Source organism: Corvus brachyrhynchos, unplaced genomic scaffold (assembly GCF_000691975.1).
Source record: "Corvus brachyrhynchos isolate BGI_N302 unplaced genomic scaffold, ASM69197v1 scaffold661, whole genome shotgun sequence".
Taxonomy (NCBI): domain Eukaryota; kingdom Metazoa; phylum Chordata; class Aves; order Passeriformes; family Corvidae; genus Corvus; species Corvus brachyrhynchos.
The window spans coordinates 175,292-187,818 of NW_008236246.1; the positions used below are offsets into that span (position 1 = coordinate 175,292).

The window sequence follows — 12,527 nt, forward strand, 5'->3', positions numbered from 1 at the left end:
GGAGCCCGGCTGCGCCCGGTGTGGGCTGGGGAGCTGCTGGGGAGCTGAGCTGCTGCACTGGTGGTTGGGCAGGGAGGATTTGGGTGCTGAACTGACCCCGGGTGTCCATTTTCCAGGGAGCTGGGCTGTGCTGGCAGTGTGGGTTGGTGGGACTGGCCTGCGCTGGGGACTGCCCCTCAGCAGCTGCCCCGCTGTGCTGAGCAGAGCCTGCCCCTGTGCCCTGTGTGCCCGGGGCAGCGGTGCCAGGTAACCCTCTGTGCATCCCCGCTCCAGGGCACAGACATGGAGGACAAGGACTACAGCGAGACCGATGGACTCTCTGACAAAACAACTCCCAGCAAGACCCAGAAGTCACCCCAGAAAACCACCAAGAAAGTGAAGAGTGCCCTGTGCAGGGTGACCCTGCTCGATGCCTCCGAGTATGAGTGCGAGGTGGAGGTGAGTCCCAGATTTGGGGGCCTGTGCTGGCACCAAGGAGGAGACACTCCTGGGACCCTGCCCAGTCCAGAGAGTCCTCAAGGACAGGACTCTTCCTAGGACAGCTTCGTAGCACCTCTCTCCTAGGGAAAAAAACACCCCCAGAAACAGCCATTTGAGCTGAAAATTCAAAATGAATTAAAAATCTGTAAAGAAAGACCCTTGCAGGGAATTTCAGCCTAGTGAAACCAAATTTGGCAGGAGAAAACAGTGTCTAAGTCAGAAGCTTAATGGCTGGGGATAGAGCTCTGCCCAGCAGTTCAGGCACCTGGCAGTGGCTGCAGGGAGGGACAGGGGACACACAGCTGGCAGTGGCCACCTGAACACTGGGAGATGCTGCAGGGCTGCTTCAGCCACCATCAGCATGGGCACCTCTCCCTTCCAGGACAGCTCGGGGACACCCAGGAGTCACTCAGGAGCTGGGGCCTGTGCAGGGTGACCCTGCTCGATGCCTCCGAGTATGAGTGCGAGGTGGAGGTGAGTCCCAGATTTGGGGGCCTGTGCTGGCACCAAGGAGGAGACACTCCTGGGACCCTGCCCAGTCCAGAGAGTCCTCAAGGACAGGACTCTTCCTAGGACAGCTTCGTAGCACCTCTCTCCTAGGGAAAAAAACACCCCCAGAAACAGCCATTTGAGCTGAAAATTCAAAATGAATTAAAAATCTGTAAAGAAAGACCCTTGCAGGGAATTTCAGCCTAGTGAAACCAAATTTGGCAGGAGAAAACAGTGTCTAAGTCAGAAGCTTAATGGCTGGGGATAGAGCTCTGCCCAGCAGTTCAGGCACCTGGCAGTGGCTGCAGGGAGGGACAGGGGACACACAGCTGGCAGTGGCCACCTGAACACTGGGAGATGCTGCAGGGCTGCTTCAGCCACCATCAGCATGGGCACCTCTCCCTTCCAGGACAGCTGGGGGACACCCAGGATTCACTCAGGAGCTGGGGCTGGTGTTGGCCCTGCCACGGGGACAAGGCAGCAGGGAGCTGAAGGACATGCCAGGAGCCCCTGTTCCCATCTCCAGCACTTGCTGCTGTCTCCTGTCCCCAGGCTGGGAAGGCAGCGCTGCTCCAACCTGCACCATGAGGCAGGAGGGAGGGAGGGACATTTTTAAGGACTGACAGTTTTGCTTAAAAATGAAAAGCTGAGGTTGTTCAGGAGCCTGAACCTCAGGGATCTGAGAGCCTTTGCCACAGAGGCCTTTGCCCTGGCTGTGGCCAGGGGCACAGGGGTGTCTGCTGGCAGCACAGAGCAGATCTGTGTGTGGGTCCTGCCTGCCCCAGGGCTCAGCTGCCTGGATTGATGAACGGAGGGGATGGGAGCAAGGAGCAACCCGAGGCTGGCTGGGGGGTCTGGCCCCTGCCCATGGCAGGGGAGCAGGGCCTTTGGTCCCTGTGCTGTCACTTTAGCAGTAAAATTGGTCACAAAGCTGTGGAAAGATGGGTTGGCACCAGGAGGAAAATCTTCCTGAAGAAGGAAAGGAGCGGAGTGTCCCAGGGGCTCACGAGCCCTGGCAGAGTCATCCTTCCCTGGCTTTCCCCGCAGCACTGGCCAACCAAACTGGGATGGCAGGAGAATCTCAGGCCACAGGTGCTGGCAGAGCAGAGCAGAGCAGAGCAATGCCCCTCACCACGTCACCCAAGGATGTGCTCAGCTGCTCTTTAAAAGCCACCTGGGACACAGAGGAGAAGGTTTGGGGTAGGAATGCTGGTGCTGCATTTCTTCTTTCTTTCTGGCAGACCCTGTTGGAATAGTTGTGCCTTGGCCATGTGCTTTAATTAAACTTTAATTCAGTAAAATCCAACAGGAGAGTCAAACTGTTCAGTGTGACACCCCAGCACATGGTGTGGGTGAGCCCCTGCCTTCAAACCCAGGTCAGAAGGAGGGAGGACACCCAGGAAGGGTGATGGCAGCTGCTGGAAAAACTTTGGAGGGCAGCAGGAGCCCAGGCTGGGCTGCTTGGTGCCCTGGGCTGCCATCCTGGGGGCACCTGGTGGCAGTGCTTCAGTAAGTAGATGCCTTGGAGAGGGGAGATGGGAGCTGCCAGGCTGGAAATAGGGGAGATACGCACTTGGGAAGGGTTGTTCTTCCGTGGCCATGAGCAAGCCTGCGCCTTGGTGCCACCAGTAACGAAGGGGAGTTCAGGGGAATCCACTTCCTATGCCTGGAGTTCAAGGCCAGGTTGGACAGGGCTTGGAGCAGCCTGGGACAGTGGAAGGTGTCCCTGCCCACGGCAGGGAGGTGGAACTGGATCATCCTTAAGGTCCCTGCCAGCCCAAACCATTCTGGGATTCGTTGATACCATGGGTGCTCTCCATCACTGCACATGGCCCTGCCTCTTGGTGGCTCATTTGTCATGCTGTGCTTGGTCTGCAGCCCCGGGACACCCTTTGGCACCACTGTGGGGACACCCAGGTGGTCCCAGGGCTGCAGGGATGGAACGTGGTGAAGCCCATGCTGGGTGAGAGCACCTTTTGGTGGTCACCTGGAGGGTGTCCAGGAGCCCAAGGCACCAGCTGACCATCATCTGTCCATGTCTCCGACAGAAACACGCCCGGGGCCAGGTGCTCTTTGACATGGTGTGCGAGCACCTCAACCTCCTGGAGAAGGACTACTTCGGCCTCACCTTCTGTGATTCGGACAGCCAGAAGGTGAGCACGGGGGGTCCCTCTGCAGCCACCCCCTCCAAGATGGGGGCTCCCCTAACCTGCTGTCTCCTCGTTGCAGAACTGGCTGGACCCCTCCAAGGAGATCAAGAAGCAGATCCGCAGTAAGTGCCCGGGGAGGGTCCATCCTCCCCAGCCCTGGGGTGTCCTGGATGGCTCAGTGTGGCTGTCCTGTGGCAGGTCACCTCCCCACCTGCCCTGGAGGGGACCTTTGGCAGCTGGCCTGGGACAGGGACACTGTTGCTCATTCAGCTGTTTGTTACCCACCTCTTCTCTTACTCGTGAGAGGCGGGGGTACGAAGGACCCTGTCTGTGCCACTGGAGAGCTGGCTGGGACTTGGTGCCGCTCTGGGCACCACCTGCCCCGCGCAGGGGGTACAGGGAGGGTGGGGGAGAGTGAGGGGCCATTGCTGGGACAGATCCTGGGGTGCCTTTGCCATGGTGTTGCCTTGCTGGGGTGGCAGTAGAGCTGTAGCCCAAGGTGTCACCTTCTGGGACACAGGAGGCTTTAGCTGGGACACGGAGCTCGTGGCTCCTGCAGCTGTGATGCTTTGCTGTCCCCAGCTCTTTGGGGAGGATTCACCAAGCCTTGCTGGAGTCCCAAGGGCTGTGCCCCCCGCAGCCTCTGGAGCCCCCTGGCCCCTGCCCTGTGCAAGGCTTGGAGGGAGCAGTGGGATCCTCAGTGGGCACACGACTGCTCCTGTGCCCTGTGTGCAGCCCTGCGGGTGCTGTCCTCAGCTGCTCTCTCCCCTCCCCAGGTGGGCCCTGGAACTTCGCCTTCACTGTGAAGTTCTACCCTCCAGACCCTGCCCAGCTCACAGAGGACATCACCAGGTGAGGACCACGGGCTTCCTTCCCAGGGAGCCCCAGCCTGCTGCGGGGTGCACAAATCTCCTTCCTGGAGAGCCCCGGCCTGCTCCAGGGGGTCAAAGACCTTCCCAGGAAGCCCCAGCCTATCCTGGGGGGCACCAGGTTCCTTCCTGGGGAGCCCCAGCCTGTTCCAGGGGGTCAAAGACCTTCCCAGGAAGCCTCAGCCTGTCCTGGGGGGCACCAGGTTCCTTCCTGGGGAGGCCCAGCCTGCTCCCCTGCTGCACTCTGACCCTGTGCCCCTCCTGCAGATACTACCTGTGCCTGCAGCTCCGTGCCGACATCATCACGGGGCGCCTGCCCTGCTCCTTCGTCACCCACGCCCTGCTGGGCTCCTACGCTGTCCAGGCCGAGCTGGGTGACCACGACACCGAGGAGCACGTGGGCAACTACGTGAGCGAGCTGCGCTTTGCCCCCAACCAGACGCGGGAGCTGGAGGAGCGCATCATGGAGCTGCACAAGACCTACCGGTGAGCCCCGGGAGGGGACAGCACAGGACAGCTGCCCCACGCCCCTGGGGCGCCCGGCCACGTGTCCCCCTCTCTGTCTCCCTGCAGGGGAATGACCCCCGGGGAAGCAGAGATCCACTTCCTGGAGAACGCCAAGAAGCTCTCCATGTACGGGGTGGACCTGCACCACGCCAAGGTACGGGGCTGGGGGCTGCCAGAGCGCTGCCCCTTCCCAGCCTGCTCCTGCCTCCTGCCCACCCTTCCTCCCACAGGGAAGGCTCCTGGCACAGCTCTGGCTGGCTCTGGGTGGCACCAGAGAAGCTCTGGAGATCAACCTCCACCAGCCTGGGGTTCAGTGCCCCCTCTGCCAGCCAGGCCCCCACAGCACTCTGCAGGAAGGATGTGGCACTGCTGGCCGGGCTGGCTCTTGCTGAGCTGCTGAGCTGTCCCCTCCTGTCCCCTTGCCTCCGCCAGGACTCGGAGGGCATCGACATCATGCTGGGCGTCTGCGCCAACGGCCTCCTCATCTACAGGGACCGGCTGCGCATCAACCGCTTCGCCTGGCCCAAGATCCTCAAGATTTCCTACAAGAGGAGCAACTTCTACATCAAGATCCGCCCGGGGGAGGTGCGTGCCAGGTGCTGGTGCAGCCCCTAGGTGCCTGTCCTGAGGCACTGGGGCTGATGGTGAGGATTTCCTCACCTGGCTCCAGCCTCTGCTCCAAGGATCCCACGTTTATGACCATGCTGGCCAAGAGAGCACATCTCCTGTGGCATGGATTTTCTTCCATGTGCTCTCGTGACTTCAGCAGCTGAAGGACCCCGGGATCCCATCCCTGACAGACATCGTGACCCTGCTGGCCAGGGAGCTTGCCCAGGAATGGGGGTTGAGGGCCATTTTTGTCACATCTTCACAAAAAATAATCAGGAAGCTTTTTCATTAATTTTCAGACTTTATTTTCGCTCTTTTATGGTGGGAAAATGCATTTCCACCCACGTGTTCCAGCAGGCTGGAGGGCAACGACAGCACACCTGGGCGTGATGCCCTCAGACCAAAACAGCTGTAAAAGCTTTCTGTTTCTTGAGGGAATTTACCTTGCACTGAAAAGCCATTTGCAGCTGAGGATAGTGCTTCGGCCAGAGGTGTGGGGTGTATCCCATCACCCTGCTGGGCATGCTGCTGGGCATGGACCATCCCAGCACAGATTTGAAGAAGACTTTTGGGTTTTTTTGAACGGTTATGGCTCCTGCCAGGGGAACCCGAGGGCCTCGGCAAGGTGCTGTCCTGCCATGTCCCCCGGGGCAGGATGTGCCTGTAACAGCCTGTCTCTGTCTCCCCCAAGTACGAACAGTTTGAGAGCACCATTGGCTTCAAGCTGCCCAACCACCGCTCAGCCAAGAGGCTCTGGAAGGTCTGCATAGAGCATCACACCTTCTTCAGGTGAGGAACCTTCTCCAGGCCTCCTTTCCCGGAGGCAGGCACGCTCCTGCTCCTGCTACAGCAGGTGCACATGGGGGGCCTGACCGGGGCTCGCTGACACCATCTCACCCCTGTGACCCCTAGGCTGGTGTCCCCAGAGCCACCCCCCAAGGGCTTCCTGGTGATGGGCTCCAAGTTTCGGTACAGCGGGCGCACGCAGGCGCAGACGCGCCAGGCCAGCGCCCTCATCGACCGCCCCGCACCCTTCTTCGAGCGCTCCTCCAGCAAACGCTACACCATGTCCCGCAGCCTGGACGGAGGTACAGCCCCCCTGGGACAGGGAGGGACCCTGCTCTGCTGCCAGCAACCAGGCGAAGCTGCCCGGCCTCGCTGGGCGGGGTCACAGCAGCATCAGGCTTCCTTCTGGAGGCTGTCCCCAGCCGCATCCCCCAGCACAGGGGCTGTCCCCTCCCCAAGGGGTAGCTCACACTGTGGGGTCATGGCAGGGCCGGGGTCAGGCAGCTTGGGGACACATCACCCCCTCCCCTGTGCCCTGCGACTCCTGGGACCATCTGCCCCAGGTGTGAGCTGGCAGGGGCAGCAGGGCTGGGGCAGCAGCGGGGTGGCAGGGCTGGGGTGACCCGGCTATTCCCTGTGGGCAGAGTTCTCGCGCCCAGCCTCCGTCAGCGAGAACCACGACGCCGGGCCCGAGGGTGAGAAGCAGGATGAGGATGGTGAGTTTGGCAGCAGGAGACGCTCTGAGACGGAGGATGAGGAGGTGACCACCCCAACGAAGATCAAGGAGCTGAAGGTACAGCCGAGGTGGGCAGAGGAGGGTGGGGGTGGAGGGGTCAGCAGGCAGGGCCTGGGCGCAGGCAGGAAGGGTCACTCGGGGCAGGGTCCCTGCAGCCCTGTCGCTGTCAGCTGTGCCCCAGGCTGGTGGCACCCTTGGCATGTGGCTCTTGGCCCCACCAGTGGAAGTGGAGCTGTCACAGGGGTTCAGCTTAACTTGGATTCCCCAGAGCCCTCCAGGTGGTCTCAAGGCTCATCCCCTGGCAGGGCTGGACCTGGGAGCAGCCCGGTTCTGGGACAGGGACGGGGATGGGGAGAGGCTGAGCACATCAGTGCCCACCACTGCCTGGGCACAGCCCACCCCTTCCTGCCCTGGTCCCTGGGCTGTCCCAGCCCATTTCAGCCCCATGCTGGGAGGGGAGGGGGGTCCCTACCAGCCCATCAACTTAACTGTGGTGTTTGTGACAAGTGCCCTCAACTGACCCTGCTGGTTACTTTTAACCCTCTCTTTGCTGCCAGCCGGAGCACGAAACAACCCCCAGGCACAAGCAGGAGGTATTCTCTCTCTGGAGTATCTTAGTCCTCATTGGTGCATCATATTGTCCATCCTTCCCAAAACAAGTCCATGTGGCACCCTATTTACTGGAATACAAGATGCACCGGGCCGGGGGTTGGGTGCTGGAGGAGCCCGAGGAACAGACAGCTGGGGATCAGCTGTGGCATCTTCTATCCCACTAAGTAAGGTGGTCCTGATCGTACCTGTGAGCAAGAGCCCTCCCAAGGGCAGGAGAGCCCCTGGCCCACTGGGATGACCTGGCTTCTGCTCGTGTTCCTGACCCCGCCGTGTCCTCGCCGTGTGTCTCCTCTCCTGTGGAGCTGGTCCCATCCTCCTGCTGGCACCCGACCACGCTCTGCTCCTGCCTGACCCAAACAGCCTCATCCCCCCTGCCCAGCTCTCCTGCAGCCCCCCGAGAGCTGGGCTGGGGCTCCCCAAACGCTGTGGCTGCCATCCCACCCCCACAGGGGCCAAGAGGCTCTGAGCTGCCTGAGGGGGACCAGCACTGGCACCAGCCCTGTGCCTGCCTGCCCGCCCTGAGAGGGGCCAAGCAGAGAGGGAGGCTGAGCCCTCCCTGCACAAGCTGTGCCTGCGGTGGCCCCTCAGGAACCATTTGTCCTGGCCTCAAATCCAGGGCTGCTCCCCGGGGGTTCCCCTCCGTGAGCAGAGATCCCGGCTGGAGCTGCCAACGGGAGCGAGCACGGCCAGGGGATGGGGTTGGCCACGCTGGCAGCACCCAGTGCAGCCCCGCCAGGGGTGGGCACCGGCCCCGACCCCCGCCCGCCTCATCGCTTGCCCACTGCATGTGCATGTGCTGCGCCCAGCCCAGAGGTGGGCACACCTGAGCCCTCCTCAGCTCGGACATGCGGGGCCAGGGCGGGATTTCTCCTGAGCTGTGCTGGAAAATTCGGTGGGGCTTTTCCTGGGACTCTCACGGGTCTCTGCTCTGTTGCCGAGGAGGTACCGGGGAGGTGTTTATGGGCCTCCTTTTGAACCTCAGGAGAGCTTTGGGTTTGGGTTGGAGGCAGAAGCCAGGTTCCTACTGGGAGCCGGTTTGCCCACCTCTGCGGCGGGACGAGGGGGCCACCCCGGCGCCTGTGCCCTCACTGAGCCACGCTCCGACACCTGACCCCTCTCCCCTGAGCGCTCTGAGCTGTCCTCTCTCCACAGCAGATCAGACCCACCCCACCCTGGGCTGCTCCACGGGGATCCAGGCCTGGATCCGTGCTGGACATCCCTGCCCAGCCCTGGACCTCCACCCCTTTGTCAGGGCCTGCTCTGGAGGAGCTCTGCTGGAAATGCAGCTCGCCTGCCCTTCTGGGACGGAGCCTGGGCTCCCTTTGTGCCGGGCATCAGAGAGCAGCACAGGCTGCTGGTGCTTCCAGCAGGGCCCCATTCCTTGCTGATCCCGAGGGAGAGCCCACTCTCCCCTCCAGGAGGCTTTAGCTTGTCTCCAGCCAGGAGGACGCAGAGCCCTGGAGATGCCACACACGTTCGGCCCCGTGCTGCCCTTCTGCTGCTGCCTGCAGTGAAAGAGCTGCTCCCTCTCCTACAGTGAGGCCTGCAGGCCAGGGTGCTCCACTGTGCTCCTCATTTGCGCTCCTCATTTGGCTAAATTCCAGCCCAGTGTGAAGCCAACCCTCCCAGTGCCCCTGCTCATCTCTTTGGACTTGGCTGATGCTTTAACCACCTCTCTCTTCCTCTCTCCTTCCCAAGTTTTTAGACAAGCCAGAGGATGTTTTGCTGAAGCATCAGGCCAGCATCAATGAGCTGAAGCGGACCCTGAAGGAGCCCAACAGCAAACTGGTTCACAGGGACCGGGACAGGAGGCTGCCTTCCTCACCAGCCTCTTCCTCACCCAAGCACGAGGATGAAACACCAAAGGGAACCCCTGAAAAGGCCACTGAGGTTTGTTCTGCTGCTTCTCTTCCAGAGAGGATCAGGATCTGTTGGGGAGGAGTCCCTCAGCTCGGGGGCTCTGCTGCGGTGCTGCCCTGAGGGAGCACGGTGGGAGTGACGTGCTGGGGACAGGGGTGTTGTCTCTAAGTTTTTGAACCATTTTCACTGCTGGGGGGGATCTCCCAGGCAGGGGACTCAACAGCCCTTGTCTGCAGGTGTTTTGGGGCTACCTGAGAGGTGGGCTGTGGCTCTGGTGGCCCATAGGGTGGGGTTTTGCTCACCCTTGTCACGGGCAGCCTGTGGGGCAGTGCCAGCGCAGCTCTTGCCCAGGGGTGTCCCTGGCAGAGCAGGACCAGGCCCCTGTGCAGAGGTGCCCCGTGGTGCTCTCAGCAGTGGAACCTGGGTGGTGGGAGGAGGTGGAAGATAAGTGGTGCCACGCTGGCATCCCACACCCACATCCTCCCTTCTGGGCATTCTGCACACTGCCTTTGGGACCACGGGGGCGACAGGAGAGCGCTGCAGTTGGGGTGCCAGGACAGAGCCCCCGGTGCTGGAGGGGCGTGGACGTGGCACAGCTGGGCTCTGTGCAGGCAGCATGCGACAAGAGTGTCCCCACTGCCAGCCTGGATGCCCTGACCCTGCCAGGGACCCTCCCTGCCTGCTGTCCCCTGTGGGGCTCTTAGCCAGTGCTGTGCCCGCAGCAGGGGACGTGGCCCCGGGAGGGTGGGTGCCACTCGTGGGGCTGCTCTGCCCTGGCTGCCCCCTGCCATGGACAGGGCACAGGCTCTGCAGGGAATTCGGGATGTGCCCATGCTCCTGCTGGGCCCCCCCAGCCCTGCCCGGAGGTGGGGGCTGCAGGGGGGCTGTGGCCCCTCAGCAAAGCGCTCGGCTGGGGAGAGGAAAAGGGGCTTTCCCCCACATTGCTTTTACCATGGAATGTATCCGGTGCAGAGATGTGAATGGAGCATCTAAAGCTGGCACAGCTGTGACCTCTGTCCATCTATCTATCCATCCTTCCATCCATCCAGCCACCCACCCTTTGTTCCTTCATTCCTTCTCAAATTCTCCCTTTCTCTCTCTCTCTCTCTCTCTTTGTCTCTCTCTGTCTCTGTCTCCCTCACTCTCTCCCCGTGGGTGCTGGGGTGTCCGTGCTGGCACAGATGATGGAAGAGGACACCTTAGACGATTTTGCATCTGAGCATGGAGCTTCCCTAAGCATGGAGTCTTTCACGCAGAAAAGCCTTGTCTCCTCTCCTGAGGTTGTCACCATCCCCTCTCCCCCCCACCCCTCACTCTCACCGTGGGGGTCTCCAGCCTGCTGAGGGGTCTTGTGCCTTCTGAGCAGAGCTGCCCGTGGGTGGGTCCCCTCTCTGGTGACAGGCAGGACCCCTCCCAGGACAGGGCTGCTGGTGAATCCTCTCCCCTGGCTGTTCCTGCGGGGCTCTGGGATGTGGTCCTGGAGAGAGCTCCCAGTGCTGGTGTGGGGCCATGCTGGCGCCCAGTGCTGAGGGTCCCCAGGCAGGGGTGGCCCGGTGGCCTGGTGCCAGCAGCCTCAGGCTGTCCTTGCTGCAGCTGGAATTCCCTAGGCCCAGGCACGCTGACAAAGGGCATCCTTGGAGGCATCCTGGGACCCTGCCTGTGCATAGCCAGGTCACGCTCCATCGGCGTGAGGGCTGTGAGCTCTCAGCACCCCTTGTGTGCGGGTTCAGCTCAGGGCAGGGGACAGCCGAGGGTGGTGCCTTCACTGAGCAGAAGCAGGCTGGGGTTTGAGCCTTGCTTCTGGTGTGGTTGGCCCCAGGGACACGCGGTGCTGGGACACTTGTCCTGCCTGAGCACCCCAGGGAGAGGCAGAGGCAGAGGGCTGGGGGACAGGCTGGGCACACTCGTGCTCCACATGGATGCCCCTCAGTCCATGCAGAAGTCACTAGCACGGGCAGGAGCCTGAACCTGAGCCAGCTGAAGCAGTCCCCAGGAGGCAGGATGGGTGTCAGGGAGGGCTTGGGCACAGCCTGGGCTTCAGCAAGGATATGGCACCTTCAACAGAGCAGCAGCATCTCCTGGTCCACGCTGGCACGCTGCAGTATTTCAGAGCTGGAGGGCAGAAGCAGCAGCTGTGAGGTGCACACACATCTCTTGAGCCAGTCTTGCCCTTGGCGTGCCCAGCCTGAGCTGGGGTGCAGGTGCTAAGGTGGCCTCACGAGTGGTTTCTCTCCAGGCATCTGTGCCTGAGACTCAGCGCTGGCGTGTCCCCACATATCCCCACAGGCCAGAGCCCACAGTCTCCATGAGAGATTCATGGCCCCAAAGGGTGATGGCACAAGGATGGCACACTGCAGAGCCTGGAGCTCTCATCACTGCCAGAATGCCCCCATGGCTGCATGGTCTGTCACCCCAGGCTCTTCCATCCCTCTGTCCCCACTCCTGCTGGAGGACAGGAGCGCTGGGCTGGGCAGTGCCAGGAGCCTGTCCAGCTGTGAGAGTGTATTGTCCCACCATCTCAGATCCCCTCATTATCCTTGCCTGAGGCTCGTGCTTTCCCCGAAGGTGAGCTGGGTCTCCCCCAGAGCAGAGAATGGCACCAGGGGCACTGAAGGGTGCCCAGGGGAGAAGCCTCCTGCGTGCCCGGGGCTCTCCGGGGTTGTGGCCCCCGTTGGCGGGGCAGAGGCTGTCTCTGCTCCCTGCTGTCACCTTTTCCTTCTGTCTCTTGTGCTGCCTAGGCCACAGCAGGAGTGTCCCAGTTGCTCCTGTCCCTAGAGCAGATGCGGAGGGAGGGAGGGACGGCAGGGAAGTGTGAAAGTCACTTTTCCCTCGGGAAGTCAGGGCTGGTCTCTGGACAGAGCCTTCCCAGCATCATCCCTTCAGAGGCAGCTCTGCCGTGGCTCCATCCTCCAGCCCACTGACCTGCAGGGCTCACGAGTGCCCCGCTTCCCTGGGGGATGTGCCCCAGTATCCAGAGATTGGCTCCAAGCATCCCCCAGAGCTCCCAGGCTCTGGAGACACAAGGGCTGCCCTGAGCTGTGGCTGGAGCTGGCACTGAGCCCTCCAGAGCAGAGTTCACGTCACACCAAGGAGTACTCAGATGTCCCTTGAGCTGGGCTGTGCTCATCTCAAGAGTCTGAGGAGAAGGAAGGAGCTGGTCTGGAAATAAATTTGAAGCTTTGGGGTTTTCCTGTCTGGTGAAGAGGTCCTGTCATGGATGAACATGTTCCAGGCTTCAGACTTTTTGATCTACAACATTTCTCTTGGGCCCTAACTCAGAGGAGGAGCCTGAAGAAACTCATTCCCTTTGCTCAGGGAAGGTCTCCTCTGGACTCTGGTTTGCAGCCTCACAAGAGGGATGAGAGGGCTTTGCTGAGGAGATTTGTACATGTGCCCACAACATGTCCATCCTTGTCCTGGTTGGGAACG

At 61.5% G+C, this 12,527-nt stretch overlaps 1 protein-coding gene across 11 annotated transcripts in view; it reads left to right on the forward strand.

The window, feature by feature from the left end:
• Window positions 1-12,527, forward strand: part of EPB41L1 (erythrocyte membrane protein band 4.1 like 1) — a 41,721-nt gene that overhangs the window by 15,449 nt on the left and 13,745 nt on the right. For 5 of the 11 annotated variants that reach the window (XM_017746944.1, XM_017746946.1, XM_017746947.1 and 2 more), the window contains exons 1-13: window positions 269-438; window positions 3,018-3,122; window positions 3,199-3,241; window positions 3,896-3,971; window positions 4,256-4,474; window positions 4,562-4,649; window positions 4,928-5,080; window positions 5,796-5,893; window positions 6,017-6,192; window positions 6,535-6,683; window positions 7,184-7,219; window positions 8,937-9,128; window positions 10,280-10,378. In XM_017746944.1, coding sequence (XP_017602433.1) covers window positions 283-438; window positions 3,018-3,122; window positions 3,199-3,241; window positions 3,896-3,971; window positions 4,256-4,474; window positions 4,562-4,649; window positions 4,928-5,080; window positions 5,796-5,893; window positions 6,017-6,192; window positions 6,535-6,683; window positions 7,184-7,219; window positions 8,937-9,128; window positions 10,280-10,378 — 1,590 coding nt within the window. In that variant the 5' untranslated portion in view covers window positions 269-282. Of the gene's footprint in view, window positions 1-268; window positions 439-3,017; window positions 3,123-3,198; window positions 3,242-3,895; window positions 3,972-4,255; window positions 4,475-4,561; window positions 4,650-4,927; window positions 5,081-5,795; window positions 5,894-6,016; window positions 6,193-6,534; window positions 6,684-7,183; window positions 7,220-8,936; window positions 9,129-10,279; window positions 10,379-12,527 lie in introns of those variants that run through there. The other 6 variants (XM_017746945.1, XM_017746949.1, XM_017746952.1 and 3 more) reach the window with 4 other exon arrangements.